The sequence below is a fragment of the Cibotium barometz genome, chromosome 47, assembly GCF_041138505.1.
Source record: "Cibotium barometz isolate CiBa-2024 chromosome 47, ASM4113850v1, whole genome shotgun sequence".
NCBI lineage: Eukaryota > Viridiplantae > Streptophyta > Polypodiopsida > Cyatheales > Cibotiaceae > Cibotium > Cibotium barometz.
The window spans coordinates 35,100,086-35,119,958 of NC_141092.1; the positions used below are offsets into that span (position 1 = coordinate 35,100,086).

The window sequence follows — 19,873 nt, forward strand, 5'->3', positions numbered from 1 at the left end:
AACGGACCATAAGCAAAGTATCATCAACATACTCCTGATCAATCAGGTCTCGCTCGCCTGTAAGTGGCAAGGTGACTCCCTGTATATCTCTCTGCCGGGCATGAAGAAAGTCAGAAAGTGCCTCTCCCACAAATAAGTACAAAAAGACTGCAAGGGGGCATCCCTGTCTCACAGAGCGAGAGATGTCAAAAGATCGGCCAACAAAACCCCCAATAGTCACTGCACTGGCTGCTGATCTGTAAAGTGCGGATACACCAGTGATCCACTGCTGCGGAAACCCCATGCGAGCAAGAGTACCCTCTAGGAAGGACCAATCCACCCTATCGTATGCTTTCTCAAAATCAAGAAAAAGCAATGCTAGGGGAGTGCCAGTAGACCGAGCCCACTCCACCGCCTGATGGTAGCAAAAGATATTATCCAGGATACATCTGTCCTGGATAAAAGCAGTCTGTGATCCATGAATGATGTCTGGAAGAAAGGGCCTTACTCGCACTGCCAGCATGGTAGCTAATATCTTATATACCGTAGGAAGGAGAGTAATGGGGCGCCACTGACGCAGGAGCGTGCCATCCCCCCCCTTAGGTATAAGAGATATGAGCCCAGAGCAAAGAGACTGAGGCATGGTCCCAGAATCATAAATCTCCTGAAGCCTTCTCAGTAAGGGCCCTGAAACTGCGTCCCAATGAGTAATGAAGAACTGTCTAGTGAGACCATCATCCCCCGGGCAAGAAGCAGGGTCTAGAGCCTCTACCGCCTCACGTAACTCCTGGACTTTGAACAAAGAGCAAAGGGAACGAGCCATGTCAGCAGTGACTGAGCGTCGCGTGTGGGACCATACAGTAGCTCTGGCCGCCTGAATGTCATCTGTCAACGGATCAGCACTGAATAGATCTGCATAATAGACTGTAGCAATCTCCAGGACTCTATCTGGTTGAGTCTGTAAATGCCCATGGTCATCCAAAACTGCACGTAGAGTAGTCCCACAAGGTCGCTCTCTATGTGTTGCAAAGAAGTCTTTGTTTATTCGGTCACCGAGCGCTACCCAACGAGCCGCAGTCGCGTGACCAGAGAACTCAGATCTCCTCTCTTGAATCGTCCGGATCTCATCAAGCAACTATGCATGTATACCAGCATAATGTGCATCTCCTGGATGGGACTGCAAGAGACGCTGCACCGATGCTAATGGGGCAAGCAAAGATCGCTCACGCTGGGCCGCCTCACGACGACAAGCGGAGGTGGTCTCCCGGCAAGAAAAACTGGACTCCCTGATACAAGTGGCAAGGAACTCAGCATGTAGGTACTGCACTGCAGTGGACTGCGAAGTGGGATCGACTCCCCATATCTGAGCAATCGAAGCAGATAGATCGTTACCAGAGAGTAGCCTGTCCGGAATGCGAGACCCCCGGCGTACTGCATGAGGCCGCTCAAAAGTAATAGTCAATGAGACAGGGCTATGATCCGACATCGAGGTGCCAGGCCAGATGCAAGTGGAACCGCCCAGGAAGGAGGCCCAATCGCCAACATAAAATCTATCCAGTCTCTCCAGTAATCGGCCTTGCTGACGGCGTAGACCCCAAGAAAAGGCCAAGGAGCAAGGCAGGTGGGCAAAAGAAGGCGTATACCACGCGTCAACAGCTCGAATGCATAGTAGAAACCTCTCCCAAGCATCCTGCTCTGAAGGTGCGATAGAGGTCAACACAGGGGCGACCTCTGCCTGGTAGTCGCGGGTAGACTCAATGTTGTTAAAGTCACCTCCAACAACCCATGAATCTACCGAGGAAAGCAGAGGACACAATGCATCCACTAAGAGGCTCCAGAAAGCTGAACGAGCTCTGGCAAGAGTCGGGGCATAAATCGACAAGAAGCCAATCCGAGTATCCGCAATCCTCACAATCACATACATCGCCCTACCAGGTACCAGAATACCATGCCGAAGTACCGAAGCCACAAAGGATGATCTAACAGAAATGCAAACACCACAACTGTGACCGGAGTCCCCAATGGACGGCGACCAGTAAGAGCGGGACCCAGAGCCCAGGAGGTGACCAAAGGGATGCGCCAGCTTATGCTCCTGTAGCAGCAAGATGTCTACAGATGGCGAAGTGGCGCTAGCAATCTCTCTCTCTCTCTCTCTCTCTCTCTCTCTTCTCTCTCTCTCTCTCTCTCTCTCCAGCTAGTTTTTATGATTTTTCATGGTCTTTGACATCCAGTTTACTCATAGGATAGAACCTTCCAGTCTTTTGTAGACTTTAATAACATCTGTTTTCTTTCTTTCTCTCTCTAGCATGCAAGAGGAAGTTCATTCAGATTAATGCTAAGCAGACTCAGATTAACGATGATCACAGATCTGAAATCACACAATAGACATGAGATATAGAGCCCTAAACTACTGTATATTGCCAAAACATGAATATATACAATGAGTTCTCATATCTACACTAAGATCTGTCATGCATATCTGTGCATATCTACCATGCAATGCAAGTTCTCCCAAGGCGTGATATGATTAATATATCACAAATTTGAGATTAATGCTAATAAATTCTGCAAATAAACAATAGAGAAGAACATGAAAACGTAAGCAATAAACTATTGTGTATATTGCCAAAACATGAATGTCTACACTAAGGCTTGTCATGCACATGTGTGCATATCCACATGCAATGCAAGTTGCGCTGTCTCTGGCTGCAAAACGCTCAGATGACCGTTGCAAATCTGATGATCCAAAAGCCCCATCTCTTCAGACTGTGAATGATGCCTTACAATGACCCTCGACTTGCCCTTACATAATGCATAAAGGGCTGGTTGGCCTGTAGGGTTGGATGGTTTTGGCCGATTGTGCCAACTAGGCCAACTCTGCAGCATGATTGTCCACATTGTCGACACTAACTGCCCCTTGGGTGCCTTGTAGGACATCGGCCCAAACACTACCTCTGATCTTTCCCCAAAAGCTGGTTGCACTCGTAGGACATGTCCATGGGCATCCTTGAACAATGACATCCCCTCCTACTAAACTTGGAGCATTGAGGCACATCATGCATCTTTGCTCCACTTCTAATCTGGTCCATCTAGGCTTTGCTCTAACTCCACCATAAACCAAAAATGTTTGCCGATAAAGAACCTTCCCAATCTCTCTTCAAGGGTCTTATAGTAGTCAAAAGACCAATCGTGTAATAGAGCACCCAAACTATTGGTGTTTCACCTGAGTTTGCTGACGACACGGGCTTATTTTTGCATGGCCAGGAGGCCAATCTTCTTCGGGCAGAGCAGTCGCTCCAAGTTTTTAGTACAGCTTCGGGAGCATTGATCAATTGGCGCAAGAGAGTGGCCTTTTGGATCAGTAGCGCTCCCACTCCGGCATGGAGCCCGGACCCCGGTTTTAGATGGATTCCTCCTGGCACAGCAATGCGGTATTTGGGATGCCAGATTGGACTAGATTTGTCACCTGAGCAGCAGATTGCCCCGCTTCTTCTGAGCATTCGGAAGAAGCTTTTGTATTGGAGTACAGCTCGACTATCCTTGGCTGGGAGGGTGGTTGTGGCAAATCAGGTGCTGTTAGCGACCATGTGGTACATTACGTCTTGCTGGATCTTCTCGAGCTCTTGCATCAGCCAGGTACAGAGGCTGATCAGGAACTTTCTTTGGTCTGGGCGGGACGGTTAGCCAGCCCGGGCAAAGGTTGCATGGGCAGTTATTACACTTCCGCTGGCTCAGGGAGGCTTGGGCATTATAGATCCAGTCGATCAGAGTAGAGCCTTATTGGGGAAGCTTATTGTTCGGGGGCTGCTTCTAGGCGCTGAGCCTTGGAAAGAGCTTCTCTTGCAACGGCTGCAGGCTCGGGCTCCCCCACCAAGGGGCACTTGGGCACCAGAGATTCGATGGATCTTCATAGAGATGAGGAGGACAGGTCTCAGTAGAGGATGGGAGGACAGATTTGCCTTGAGCATCCTGAGAGCTTGGGAGCTGCTGAGACCGGGGCTCTCTCAGCGACCTCCTTCTTGTGTTGAGGAGCGGGCCAGACAGCCGCTCATCTGGAGCCCAGCGGTTCGCACAAAGCAGGGTCATATGCTGGGTTCTCGGCCTCGTCTAGCCTGGGGACCTTTGGCGGCAGGCCCAGCACGTAGCTTTGGAGACTAGCAGGCCTTCTGCAGTCTCCCAGAGGAGATCCAGGTGGAGAGGCTGAGTCACTTCAGAGGGGGGATGATTATGAGGGATGACATTCAGGAGGCACTCACAGAGGAGTGGTTCACGCCTATCGAGCTAGTGGCCCCACGGTGGATGGGAGCCTTTACACAGTTGGAGATCCTGATTGCTGTCAGAGCTTGCACTGAGGATCAGAGGATACGTGTAGTGGCCGCCGCTTCTCGGAAGTGGCATATTGACCCAGACCCTGCAGATGTGCTCCCGGATTGGCGCATATGGGCATATGCAGAGCGCCCCTTGGCCCGGCTCCAGTGGGACCCTGGTGAGTACGAGTGGCATGATCCTTATGCATCCCTTGAGGCCACAAAGATTACCTTTTTTCAGTATACTGTTCGGTTGGGGCGGCATATTTTGACGGCAAGGAGGATGGTCTCTCCAGCCTGCAGCGGGGCACTGGCGGCAACAGGGACTCTCACAGGAGTTCCTGGAGGATTTTTGGGCCCGGCTCTGGGCTAGTCGACAGGCCCGCAGGATCTCGACTTTCCAGTGGCTGGTCGCCCACAGGGGCTCAGCAGTTGGCACCTGGCTTGTCTACAGCGGTCTTCCGGCGGCCTGTGTCCGATGCGGCCACCCTATGGAGACACAGAGACATTGCCTATGGGACTGCCCTCAGGCGCAGCAGATTCGGCTGCGGATGCTGCGTATTCTGGCCCCCCTCTCTCCAGAGGGTATGTAGTCGACTTCGTCAGGGCCTGCTATGGGCTATGAGACGGAGCAGGACAGCCAGGCCATCAGATTCATTAGGGGCCAGCCTCGCCTTGTTCCTTCACCGGATTTCTCGTCCGCCAGCTGGACACAGGAGAGGGATCTACGATGGGAGCTCCTCAGCAGCCTCACCATCTGGTTCACCTGGAGGGCCCGGTGTTTCAGGGCCTTTGAGGGGAGACTGGAGCCACCAACAGAGACTGTTCGGGGGATTTGGCAGGAGATGATCCACACCTTGCGAGGACAGTATGACCGCATCCGGGGCAACTCGGATGAGGCGATCTTGCGGCGCCAGGCCTTTCACACCACCTGGCGCAGCGGCCCCTTCTATACCCTACACGCGGGGTCCCCCCGTTGGCACTACAGGCCACCTGTTTGGCTTTTCCCCCCTCCTATTGTATGATATAGCCCCTCAGTTCTTTGTACTGATACTTGTACTTTTCAGCACCTAGGGAGAGTCTCCCTGGCTGCCTTGCTTTGTTCTCTGCTCTGTTTTTCTTGTGAGCAGGAGAGGATCTTTTGTAGCCCTACGGGCGTTTTTTATAACTAATGAAAGGATCTTTTCTCGGAAAAAAAAAACTTATTGGTGTTTCACCCTAGCAAGACCTTGACAAAGACTTCCTGCAGCTTGCCTCTCCATTTTGGTGATTGATGTTACATAACAAGGTTTTTGCATGGTGGAAGGATCTCCACCATAAGCCAACAACTTGGACTGATTTCTAGCTTTTCTTCAAATCAGCATTTGTTTCCATTAAAAAGATCGATAACTTTCAGCAGTAGTGTCATGTGCACACATGGACATGGCTCTTTTCCAGGCTAATCCCTGATTAGGCAGCAGATAAACAGTACGTTTAGGGCATTAGGAAGGCTCAGGATCATGCAAAAGAATCCCTATGAGGTCAGGACAGTAGTCGGCAGGGTGGACTGTCACCATTTGGCCACCCGAATGGTTCACTCTTGCTTTCACACTATGTACATATTGGATTAGTGTCCATGGCTTATGGAATATGCCTATGCAGGTGATTGACACGTGTCATGCTGTATAGTTGGATATGATATTCCGCTGGGACTTGATGTTATCATGCCCGGAATATCTGGAGGACTTGGCTTTCCGCTGGGACTTGTGCCTTTGTGTACATGCCCGGAAACGCCTGGAGGACTTGGCTTTCCGCTGGGACTTGTGCCTTTGTGTACATGCCCGGAAACGCCTGGAGGATTGGCTTTCCACTGGGTCTGGTATTGCGTATACTTGCCTGGAAACGCCTGGTCTTATATGGTTTCATGAACGGAAATTGCTCATGCCAATGCTGCATTGCATAGCATCTTTATGTGCTTGCCTGCAAATGAAATTGCATGCTGTTTTCATGCCTGCATGACCTATGTGTAGTTCCGGGTAAGGGGACGCCCGCCCGTGAACCGTGCGTGTGAAACTGTCTGCTGACATGGTTGTGTGGCATGGGAACAGGTGGTAAGTATTTCCCGATCTAGGCTCAAATAGCCCTTAGGACTTGGCCAATATTTATAAGTGAGTGCGTTCCCATTTCATTAAAGTTTGGGCGCCCAAAAGTCACTTATAAATTATGACCTCTTCCAAGTTCACACTCACTGAAGTCCCGAGGCGGACAAGACTCAATGTCCAGGACCTGATCCTCCCCTTTTACTCATAAATGGGCATCTCCCCATGTCCCTTCACCTGATTGGACCCCAATTCACTTACTTATTAAGAGAAATTCGTGTTTTCTCTTCATGAGGATTTTTGGAGACTGAAAACTCTATTTTTCCACCATTTCTCTCCATTTCCAAGTTCTCCATAGCCATACCCAACTTGCTAGGGTGTTTTCCAAGCTTCCAAGAGTGTTTCCAAGTGCTAATCACTCTCCTACTCACTCCCAATGACTGAAATTCAGCAAAACAGCTCTCATTTTTGCTGTAATTTCTGGTCTTTTTGCTGAAAACCCTAATTTCAGCCTTCCTTTCTCAAGTTGAACCATAGGGGAAGCTTTCCCAAGGTTCCCTTCATCCTCTTGAAGACTTTTGTCCCGAAGGATTGCGGCAAATCGAAGATATCAACACTTCTAAAGCTTCCAACGCGAAGGCTTCCGCTTGCAACAACTTCTATGAAGACTGGTAAGGTAATTGGACAATGTATTGTCATTACTTACTCAGTAGAAGGGCAGGACTCCTTGTTGAGCCGCCCTGTGTAGTATTTCTCTTGTCCTATGTGCTCTTGAAGATGTTGCTACCTTGCTTGGTAGAACATAGAGCCAATGGTAGAGAATATGGGCACTGAAGTCGGGCCGGGCATCAAGGCAGCTCCTTGGTGATCTACATCGACATACCATTGTTTTCTAAATGCTGAATTTCATATGCATTGGCATGGAGGATTTGGCAATGGATGCCCGTGAAACTATGTATTGAATTTCTCCAATAGTAATACAATTTACTCAAGGGAGGGGTCGGCCGTTCCGGCTCATTGTGTGCCTCTTGTCAATTCAGCAATTTACTTCTTGTATTTGAGCAAGTGTCCTTCAAATCTTAGTGTATTTAAGTGTATTGATTAGCATTGTGTTCAACCAAGTTACATGGACAGAGGCATGCAGATGAAGTCAGGATTTATCTTGCATTTTGTGAGAGTTTTTGTCCTTGCTAACTGACAGCAGGTCGGACAGTTGGTTGACATGTAGAGAGCCTATAAAAAAGGCTAGGCTAGAAAGTAGAAGACCATCTAACCCCCTTTTGGGGCAAGTAAGAGTTTTTAGGTCTAGATTTACCTCTTTTGGAAGGCCAAGGGCCACATATTTGTACAGCCCTATGGACAGCTTTATGTACTGTATAATATACTGAAAATACAGCTCTCTCTCTCTCTCTCTCTCTCTCTCTCTCTCTCTTTGTTGGTGATTTGCATCAGGGTTCCTATTCAGCTGCTTAGGGCTGAAAGAAGACACACACAGCTTCTGCGCATGTGACTAGTTAAAATTACATATGGGAAACCAAAGTTTTGATGGATCACCTGCCCCCATTCCACTACAGTGTTACATGGCTGGATCCACTGCAGCTTCCTACAAAGATGCAGTTTTACATGGACCAAAGGGTGGCTTCATTCAAAAGCCTAGCTATCTTCATAGACACATGTCACATGCCATGAGGATTGCGACAAGCCAGATCAGAGTCTCATCACATCGCCCGAGGGTGGAGACTGGGCAGACAGAGGGCATTGCCAGACAGAACAAGATATGCCAATTCTGTTCACTAAAGTCGAGACAGAGGAGCACTATCTTTTCACATGCCCAAATGTACTATGAGATACAAGCGAGGTTTCATTGTCTCTTCAGTGAAGGATTTGGGCCACTATCTCAGGTCATTGATTTCCAAGACCAATGATGCCTAGGACTCTATAATTGAGTTGCCCCGCCACAAAGATCAGCTATGCAAAGGGGCACAGAGGCAGACCCCAGATACCTCACCGCCAACCATCGCCCCCGCCCCCACCCCGCGGTGGCTCCCGGCAAAACAACCACAAGATATCCCTAACCTGGAAACCCTACTCGACGGAACAGGCAACGCACCCTAACAGCACACGTACCACATGTGCCACCCCGCCTCTCAGGCATCTCCCTCAACAAAACGGTCCAAGTGCAGCTAGACACCAGGATATCCCTACTCCACAGACCAGGCAACGCACCCTGACAACACATGTACCACATGTGCCACCCCGCCTGTCGGGCATCTCCCTAGACAGAACGGTCCAAGTGCAGCAAGCTAGACACCAAAGACCCACTGGACCAAGGAGATGCTCAGCCCAACAGCTTCAGATCCAACATATCCTCCAGAAGTACAGGAGTGCCCTCCCCAGGCAGTGGATGTGGAGGGCCTCTACAGAATCATAGATGTCAAGGACCCACTTTGATCCCCTCACGTTGAATCATTGTAGCATTGTACCACTGACACTAACAGGGCATGTTGGTTTTTTCTCTCAGCAATAATTGGATTTTTTATCATGTTTTTTCCATGATTCTGTCATTTCATGGACACATTGTATCGCGTTTGGTCTCATAGACCCTTTGGTCTTTTCTTCACTCTCTCTCTCTCTCTCTCTCTCTCTCTCTCTCTCTCTCTCTTCATTGACAGCTAATGCACCAAAGTACATAATTCGCACACCTAAAACACATGACTTCTACTACACATTTAACTTGGAGTTATCAAGATGTGCCTCGATCATTGTCACAAGAAATAAGAAACGGGAACGGAAATGTTCGGAGAATGGAAACAGGGAAATGAGTTTTTAGAGGTGGAAATGGCCGTTTCCTGTGGCAATATCACTTGGGAAAGGAGAAACGGCCATGGAAACGGAAGGGGTCCTGAAATGGAGAAACACATTTCTAGAGATTGAAACAGCCGTTTCCTGTGACTATGGCCTCGAGCCCTCCATGGTGCTGAGACTCTCATTGCTGAGGCAAAGGAGCAAGTGCTCATGGATATTTAGGTGTTCTTTTTACATAGCACTAGGTATGGCTGTATCATGCTTCACTTAAATGCTCCCAGGCACTTTAGAAATGAAGTTGCTTCGATGGCCCATCTTTCCATTACTAAGTAAAAAGAATGATGAAAACACAAAAGTTATGTGACAAAGTGCCCTTTTATCATTCTTTGCAAAAAAAAAATGCAAAAATCCTTAAGTGCATAGCATCCATTGACCATTCCTTCATCGGCACTGCAATTAGCAGATATGCAGGCATCAAGGAAACCCTTGAAAAAAAAATCCAACAACATTGCAAAAGGCAAAAGTGCAGAACACATCCATAGCTGTGTCGCTGTGGGATTCTTTTATGTGTCGCTGTGGGATTCCTTTATAAGTGAATACTACCATGTGTGATTCTTCACTCAACAAATAACTAGTTTACCTTGTCCAGCTGATCCAATTCATTTTTACCATTGAACAAAGGCTCTTTTGCCAAGAACTCAGCCATGATACAGCCCAAAGACCACATATCTACAGCTGTTGAATACTGCTTACCCCCAAGCAGTAACTCTGGAGCCCTGAAGAAACACACGAGTGAGTAATACCCTTATTATTGCTGCACAAAAGCATGTGAAGCTTGTTTGCATGTGAAAACAGGAATGCTTTACCTATACCAAAGAGTCACAACCATGTGTGTGTAGGTTTTGAGTGGGCTTCCATATTGCCTTGCAAGGCCAAAGTCACAAATCTTGAGTTCACCCCGATTGTTTAAAAGGAGATTTGATGTCTTCAGATCCCTGCAGTTTTTGCACATAACAAAACAAGAACGTGATATTAAAAAATCAAAAGCAATACATACTAAAAGGCCAAAATGTTCTAAGATGATTAAAAAGCAGTTGCACACTTTACAATTCTTAGAGGAAGACATATCAAAATGGTGAGCCACCCAAGCCCCTAGTTTGAGAAATCTAGGCAGTTCATTTTTCCGGGCGACATGCAAGCAGACGCTATCTAACTAACACTAAGCAACAAAGAGATTAACGCTAATTCTACTTAGCAAAACGGACAATAGAGAAGAGGAAGAAAGACCCTAAACTTATGTATATTGCCAAAACATGGATATATACAGTGAGTTCTCATATCTACACCAAAAAGTTGTCATGCATATTTGTGCATAACTATACTGCAATGCAAGTCGTACATCCTCCTAATGTGAGTTATGACAAACGCAGAAAACCGCTCCAAATCCGATGATCCAGATGCCTTAGCTCTTGCAAACTCTAAATGATTACAAATGACCCTTGACTTGGCTCTTAGCAGTTCATTTTTCTTGGTCAGGCCTGTGACGTGCAAGCAGACGCTAATCTAATTAATGCAAAGCAACAAAGAGATTAACACTAATTCTCCTTAGCAAAACAGTCAATAGAGAAGAGGCAAGAAAGACCCTAGACTTATGTATATTGCCAAAACATGGATATGTACAATGAGTTCTCATATCTACACCAATGCATATTTGTGCATAACTTTAATGCAACGCAAGTCGTACTGTCCTCCTAATGTGAGTTTATGACAAATGCAGAAAAGGGCTGCAAATATGATGTTCCAGATGCCTTAGCTCTTGGAAACTCTGAATGATTACAAATGACCCTTGACTTGGCTCTTTATATAGGAATCTAACCATAGTTGTGGGAAACACCCAAAACTCCAAATTTTTGGGCCGTCCAGCCATTTTAGTGGTCAAAACGCGTTTCAGCCATTTCAACCATTTCCATTTCCAAAACGGCATGTTTCAGCCGTTTCCTACGTTTCCCTGTACCGTTCAACACATTGGTATCCTTACAAACTCCAATTTCAAGGCAATACTAGTTGCTCTTTTGTTCATTTTCCTCACCAATCTCCTTTTCTACTCATATTCTCTCCAATACTGTTGCATCTCCATGTATTTCTGCTCTCCCTCTTCTTCTTTCCCCAATTCTTTAATTTAGATTGCACCATAGCCCCAATGTCCTCTGTTTTTCACTCCAATTTGGATTTTAATTTTGTTAATTTTGAAATTTTTAAGTATGTTTTTAAAAATTTATTAAGTGTTTAAATGGAATGCTTTATAAGAAAAAGTTTTGGTTTCTAAAGCTCATTTCATTCTTAATATCTCACAATTTCTATTTCCCTTCAATATCCCGCCATGGCTTCAAGCTCTAACTCGCTACGCGCAAAGCTTGAGAAAATTGGGCTCTCAGCAGGTGCAGGTCAGAACATCCCCATTTTTTAGGGGGTGATTATAGTAAGGTACGTGCTTCCTGGACTTTATCTTTCAAAAGTTTGAAGACCGTATCCAAATCGTTATTCCAAGTGATAGGCTGATTCGACTTATGTCCATGACCTTTCAACAAGTTGGTCATTGGTAGTGTGAGCTAAGAGTACTCGCACACAGATTTCCAAAGAAAAACAACAAAACCGAGAAAAGAACGAAGTTGTCTCACCGTCTGCGGTATTGGCCGAGCCAAAACCTTCTGCACTCGGTCATAGTTAATGCTCAACCCATCTCTTGTGATCTTGTGTCCCAAGTAAATGATTTCTGTCATGAAAAACTCACATTTACTAAATGTAGCATACAGTCGATTCTCTCTTAAAATAATCAAGACAATTGTGAGGTGTCTAACATGATCCTCGAGAGTAAGACTGTATACTAAAATATCGTCCAGGAACACCACCACGAACTTCCCCAAATGTTCACGAAAAAGATCGTTCATCATTTACTGGAAAGTGGCTGGAGCATTGGTCAACCCAAAAGGTAATACGAGAAACTTATAATGGCCATACCTAGTCCGAAAGGCAGTTCTTTCGACATGCCTTTCATAAATACGTATATGGTATTAGCCACTACGTAAATCTATCTTCGTGAAATACTTCGCTCCTACTAAACGGTCAATCAGGTCATCTGATCTAGGGAGAGGATAGTGGTTCTTGATTGTCACTTTGTTCAGTCTCTTGTAATCTACACACATTCGCCAGGTTTTATCCTTCTTTCTCCTAAGTAACACAAGCGCACCCCAAGGTGATTTACTTGGACGGATCTAGCCCATCCTCAAATAGTCTACGAGTTGTTTAGCCAACTCATCTTCCTCAGCTTGGCTCATCCTGTACGGCGGAATGCTAACAGGTTGAGCACCAGGGACTAGATAAATACGATGATCAACTGCCCTTTCGGGTGGTAAATCCGATGGCAGCTCCTTAGGAAATACATCTTGAAACAAGTCAAGTAACTTCTTTAATTCTTTGCTTTCAAACACAATTCATTAACTTTCATCACAGGTACAAGAAATGAAGAAAATGGAATCAACACATTGTGGAAAGCAGTATATAAAGAAGAATCCATTATATTTCCAAAATCAATTGCAAGAGGTCTCTAAGAGAGATGTATATAATCACCTTGAATGCAAAATTGGGTGTTTCTATGTTCAAAAGAAAGAGAATGACTAAACCAATCTATTTGGACCTTAAAGGTCTTAAACCACTCAATCCCTAATAGCAAGTCTACATGCTCCAAGTGCATAACATAGCACTCCAAAACATCGTTATACTCCTAAATCCAGATTGGTAGCTTCTCCACCTTTCAATCCCACACTTGCCAACCCGCAAGTAGACGTACCTCGTAGATATGATCGCTAGGTGTCATGTCCAGACCCAACTTCTGCACAAGTTTGTAATTTGCAAAGTTGTGTGAGCCTTTGGGATCCAGAAGAATGTGTATTCTATGGCCGTTCACTTCTCCATAAACTCGGAGAAGATCATGCAAGCCAAAAACCTTAGAGTTGAACAGACAATCAGAACATGAACTATGACGAGAAATAGCATTGACTGAAGTACCTATCAAGGACAACTGGTTGGTTGCCTTCGTCTTGGATCCTGCGTTGGTCTTAGCACCCTTCTTCTTCGGGCACTCATTACGCATGTGTCATTTTCTTCGCAGATGAAGCAACATCCCTCCTTCTTGAGCTTCAAAGCCTTGAGGAGACGGCTTTTTTTCGCTGGAGTCAAATTTAAATTCTTCGAAGGTTGCTCTGTAGACTTCCCTTCTGTCGTGCTAGTAATCGGCACAAAGAACTTCCTTTTGTACTTGTTTCTCTACTTGGTTACGATCTTGGTTTTGGAAGAGACCATCGTATCATCATGAATACGCGCATTGTGAGTGGCCTCGTCCAAAGTTTTGCACTTGTTATTCTTGACCTGTAAACAGTACAAGTCTAGTAATCCTGCCACGAAGAAACCCAAAAGAGTAGTAGAATCCATCTTCGTAGCTTTCATCTGCAAGTCTCTAAATTTTTGGAGGTAGACCTCATAAGTGAGGTTCTGCAAGGTCATGGATTGGCAAATTGAGCAACTATGTCGTAGTCATCCTCCTTCTTGAGGAACTCCTTCTTGAAGGCTTCTTCAAACTGCGCCCAGGTTGTTGGTTTAGGTCTAAGTTCTTTCCACCAGAGCAAAGCCTTGCCCGAGAGGAAACCTGCTGCTAACTGAATCTTTTTGCCATCGCCATATGGATAAAACTGAAGGGGGACCTACCACTTATGTAGCCACATGTCCACAATCTCCTTGGTACGTTGCTTTTGCTCACCCCCCAACTACTCCGGAGTGATGTTCAAGCGTTTTCCTTCAGCACAAGGAGCATCAACGCATGAGCATTCAACCCTACATCATCAAAACGCAGCATCAACAGCATTCAGCCAGTAGAAGCACTTCGCGTTTTCAGCATACATACAGTTTTCAGCATTCACACACCATCGCGTTTTGCTATAGCTCTATCGATGAAGGTCATTCATTTATAGCACATAAACACAACCTAGAAACAGTCCCAATCAGCCCCTTCTCTCAGCCTCAAATTTGCAGCCTTCCTACATTCCATTGGAAGAGTGCATAGGCATCAAGATCGGTCATCATTGGTGCTTCTACAGGCATGTACAGTTCAACCGACTCTTGGTCTTTCAAAGGTCTTGTACAAGGTTATGCGTAACCAAGGATTTGAGGCAAAAAGTGATTGAGGAGTCGCATGCACCACCTTATACAAGACATAGAGGTATTTCTTCTACTACGTAGGCATTGGAATGGTACTTCTATTGGCCTAGCATGAGAAAGGATATTGACAAGTACATATTCGAGTGTTTGACTTGTCAAAAGGTCAAGTCATAGTTGTCAGGTAAGAAAAGTTCGCTTCGGTACGATACGTTTAAATACGGTCTCGAAACACACCGTGGAGGCACGGTCCATTTAAAAAATACTTAAAAATATAAATATATATTGTTACACACACATACACATAGATGCAAAACTTAGAGATGTCACATAGAAATTTAGAATGTTGCATAGAAAATGAAAGTAGACAAATGTATACGTCAAAGAGTCATGAATATATATAAAGCCACAAAAGTCAGCATGGGCAAGTACAAAAATGCAAAAAGGCTAAAAGCCTAAATGCCTAGCTACTAGGTACTGGAGGTGAGAAGGGCATGCCGTCGCATGGCTAGATAGTAGATAGTAAGTCTAGACTATAAAGGCTAAAAGCCTATATCACCATCTATGTCAAAGCTGTTGCTAGGCTCTTCAATATCCTCACTAGAGGACCAAAATCCCCATCGCAAAGAACATTGCCCTCATCATCATATTCGGGCTCCCTGATATCCTCATGAACTGCCGAAGAAGACTAGGCAGTGGAAGCATCCTCAACTCTAACCGCTGCGGGGGTAGAGCTCCGACTCGTGGAGCCATGTCTAACATAGATAGCAGCCGGGCGATCAAAGCCTCAGGAGCCAAAAGTAAGAATGAGCCGAACTTGTACTCGACCTCTAGCTCGACGAGTGCAAGAGACTCATCTATCAATCTCCTCTAGCTCTTTGTAGAGCTCCACATATATGGCCTCCTCCTTTGTATTACGCTCCTTGTGGACACTTTTAAGAGTGTCCACCATCAACTTGAATTCACCGACGTTTATCTACAAGTTTTGTAATTGATTAGGAGCCCTGGGCTTCCCAGGCTTATTAGTAAATCCACAAGTTACAAAATATTTCAATTGTAAATAATAAAATATTGAGTTATGTAGGTCTAACATAACAATATACCTGGTTAGCTTGAGCCATATCGTGCATTGCATGCACCATGCGCAAGTTACTGCGGCAATAGACCAGCCGCTCTAGCTGTCTCGTGCTCAACCGATTGCGTAACTTCGTGTGTATAAGTGAGTAGGAACTCCAGTTCCTCTCACATGCACCTGAAGAGCAATCCTAATCCACAATAAAAATAAACAATGTTTAGGATTCTAGTATCTACACATAATTATAATTTTTAGCTTAAGTCTTAAGAGTTAGAATCTCTTAACAAGTTAGTAACTTAGTGGTTAGTGGTTACCTGTGCTAGAATCCTCAAAGCTACTCTTTGTAGGTGAGGCGGTTGGTAAGCAAATGACTCAAAAGAGACGCTTCACCATAGAATCCCTCCTCCAACATACCGCATTATGCAGAGATTGAAGTCTATGCAGACTAAAGGAATTGTGACATGGTTGCCAAAATTCAAAGTGGAAGGTATGCGGGGCCCCTCTGATCATTATAGTTGATGAGCTCCTGTAAGAACTGAAATTGTTCATTCTCATCATCGGTTAATGCTTTCGGTAAGAAAGAATCCCTAGCTGAAATTGAGAAAAGTGAGAGTGCTTTGTAGATAGAATGCAACAAAGTAGCAAGGCCATGGATAGGCCTCTTCATCCACTTCCATCTCTTCTCCACGAGTGCCAAGATAGCATCGCATTGAGGAATAGCCTCAAGGGAATCACTGAATTTTGAAATAAAGAAAGAATATATTATATGAGAAAAAAAGAAAAAGTATTTAGATTCATCGTTTTATTTTAGTTTATTGAATTATTCTTATTTACCTTCTTAGCATATACTCTGGATCAAGCTCATCTAGGACTGTGGTGCGATGAATCTCGACGATGGTCTCTCTCATATAGTGAGTAAGGAGCCCCATAGTAGCCCCCTCCATGTCTGTGTCATGCGTCATGCGTAAAGCCCTATATAAGTGAGTAATCACAATGACTGGCGCGGACCTGGCACCAGAACTCCTCTCTTAAGCATAGCCGTTGAATGGCTCTTGCCTCATCGATAGGCGAAGGTATCACACTTTATCCATTTATGCCACTCCGTCGAAACCACTGTTACCTGGAGCTTAGGCATCACATCATAAAGGCGCTCTAGAAGAAGCCACATATGGGAAAGCGCATCCAAAAGAACAACTTCATCTCCAAGTCACTGTGATGGCAAAAGATAGCGAGGGCCTTGACCTACTGACTAAAAAAAGTGACAGTATGATTGGCTTGTATCACCACAGTCTTCACCCACTCTAACTTGCCTATGTCATAGTCACAGGGGACGGTGGGGACGGAGCCTAGGAACGCTGGGACGCCGAAACGGGACGGCGCAGGGACGGGGACGGACGGACGTCCCCCGACAGGCGTTTCAAACAGGGGACAGCACACGGGACAGCGCAGGAACGGGGGACGGCTGTCAGGGACGGCCTGTGCAGGGACGGCAGAGAGTCGTTGCGCCCGCGCCCGTTTCTGGCCGTTGCGCCTGCCTGCCTTCGTAGCCGTTTATGGCTGTTGGGCCTGGGCTCTTCTAGCCGTTTATGGCTGTTGGGCCTTGGCCCTCTCTCTCTCTCTTGCCCTTGAGGCTTTCCTCTCTCTCTTGCCTATCTATATAAGAGCCCACCTCTACAAGGCTACAAGCACACACAAGTTCATTGCTCATTGCTCAAGCTTTCAAGGCTCAAGCTTCTTGAATCTTCTCTCTTCCAACTTCCAAGTTCCAAGCTCTAGGGCCTAGGCTCTCACCTCTCCCTCAAGCCTCTTGAGTCTTGAGTCTTCCAACTTCCAAGCCTCTAGGCTCTCTCTCTCTCTCTCTCTCTCTCTCTCTCTCTCTCTCTCTCTCATTCCTCAAGGCTCTCTCTCTCTCTCTCTCTCTCTCTCATTCCTCAAGGCTCAAGAGTCAAGCCATCTTCAACCATGGCATCCTCCTCACGTGCCGGGGCTTCTCGTAGAAGGACAACGGGATGGACATGGTGGGAGGAGGTAAACTACACCACATCCGTTCATGGAGGCGGTTCTCGGCCATGGGTATGCAAGCTTTGCCCGTACCGGCGAACGGGTGGCGCCGACAAAGTGCGAGCCCACCTCTTGCATGAGAGTGGGCATGAGGTGAGGTTTTGCACGAATGTCACGCCCGAGAAGAGACGGGAACTTCTTGACAAGCTTAGCGTCTACGAAGCGGTCGAAGCGACAAGAAGAACACCACGAGTGGCCGTGGATCCCGCGACGATGGGGAGAGGAACTCAAGCCTCTACCATGGAGTCATGTGGTGGATCCGGATCATGCACACCATCACCTTCGCCATCAAGTCAAAATGTTACTCCATCCACGACACCGGCACCCTCCATCTCCACGGCCTCTCAATCATTACGTGGCCCACGGCGACAATCTACACTTGGGGAGAATGGGAACCCCAAGTTGAAGGAGGAGGTGGATATGGCGGTGGCCCGCTTCTTCTTCCACGACCACATTGCCTTTCAAGTGGCTAGGTAAGTGCAATCGATCATTGCCAATTCATCATTCATGTTTTCATCATCCTAGTCCCCTTCTCATTAGTAAATTACTTTCTTGAATAAGTCGGAATACTTCAAGGTGATGGTTAAGAAGATTGGGGAGTATGGCTCAACCTATACGCCCCCCTCATCCGAGAGCTTGCGCACTACATTGCTCGACAAGAAGAAGCGCATTGTAGAGCAGCGGCCGACAACACAAAGCGGCAATGGGAGAGGAACGGAGTCTCCCTCATTGTGGATGGATGGAGTGACACCCGCAAGAGGAGTATTCACGGCATGGTTGCATATTCCCGTGGAGAGATGTACTTCATCTCATCTCATGATGCATCCGGCACTGGGAAGAGCGCGGATGTGCTTGCGGCGGAGTGGGCTACCACCATGGAGATCGTTGGCCCCGAGCATGTAGTGGGCTTTGTTGCGGATGGGGAGCCTTCCAATAGGGCAGCGGGAGCTATTCTCCAAAGTATGTATGGACATGTCACGGTGTCCTTTTGTATGGCTCATTGCCTAAACAACCTCCTCAAGGACATCGGGGCATTACCATGGATCAGCCCGCTCATTGAGGAGGCCAACACCATGGTCTCCTTTGTCCTCAACCACCAAAGACTTCGGCATGAGTTCAACAAGAGATCCTGTCTCTCTCTCCTCAAATATTCCGACACCCGGTTTGCCTACAACTTTCTCATGTTGGGCCGGTTGAAGGATTGTAGTGGTGCTTTGAGGGGGCTTTTCCTTAGCGACGAGTTTGTCGCCATGCAAGAGTCCCATACAAACACTGGCCAAGAGTGTAGGCTCCGGGCGGATGACGCCTCTCGGTGGGAGCGTGTGAAGACCACAGATGCTATGGTGAGGCCCATAGTCCACCTGTTGAGGATTGTAGACGCTATGCAACCATGCATAGGCAAGGTCTACGAGGCCATGGATCGCATGATAGAGAAGTTGAAAGACTTCGTGCCTGACGAAGACAGATACGAGGAGATCCATGCCTTGTGTCTAGGAAGGTGGAATTCCTACTACTCTCCATTGCATGCAGCAGCTTATGTGGTGGACCCAGAATTCCAAGGCAACAAGCAGGAGAGCGACCGGGAGGTGAGCGCTCGATGGAGGATCATCTTGGATCGTCTTGTGCCTGATGCATCGGTTAGGCGCAAGATCAGGGACCAGCTTTCGATGTACAGGTCATTTCATGGCTCCTATGGCTGTCATGATGCACAGGTTGACCGCTCCAAAGTTGGTGCTGCTCTATGGTGGGAGGACTTTGGTTCAGATGGACCGGAGCTGCAGCAGCTTGCCATCCGCATACTTAGCCAGGCCGTCAGCTCCTCTTGCTTGGAGCAACTTTGGAGTACCTACAGCCACATTGCCTCTAGGAAGAGGAACCGACTCGGGATAGAGCGTGCCAATGACCTTGTCTTCGTCAGCGCGAACTTGCAAATGCTTTGCAAGAGCGTGACCAAGAAGGCAGATTCCTTCACCGAGTGGGAGATGAGTCAACAAGAAGAGCAACGGGAAGATGAGGTGGAGGAGCAGCATGCCAGTGAGGATGAGACTGAGGATGAGCTTGATGCTTCTTTGGCAGCCGCACAAGCTACCCATGACCATGAGGTGAGCACTTCACGTGGATGATCATTCATGGATCATGATTCATGGGCCTTACTACTTAGCTCTAGCCTCTAGCCTCTAGTCTTCAGCACTTTTTTGTCATTGACTCATTTGAGTCCGTCCTTGTATTTTGCCTCCTTAAGGCTTAGTCCTGACTCCTGAGTCCTAACTCTTGAGTCATGACTCATTTTGTATCTACTTAATTATTAATATGACTCAAAATCTTACCATTTTAGTGTAAATTTGTGCTCATTTTGATGT

At 46.7% G+C, this 19,873-nt stretch overlaps 1 protein-coding gene across 1 annotated transcript in view; it reads right to left on the reverse strand.

Annotated features, from left to right (window-relative positions):
• LOC147611622 (cyclin-dependent kinase G-1-like) overlaps positions 1-19,873 on the reverse strand; it is a 49,415-nt gene that overhangs the window by 16,037 nt on the left and 13,505 nt on the right. The window contains exons 2-3 of the mRNA XM_086784695.1: positions 10,036-10,164; positions 9,810-9,945 (exon numbers count right to left, since the gene is read on the reverse strand). Of these exons, the coding sequence (XP_086640821.1) occupies positions 9,810-9,945; positions 10,036-10,164 (265 nt within the window). The remainder of the gene's footprint in view (positions 1-9,809; positions 9,946-10,035; positions 10,165-19,873) is intronic.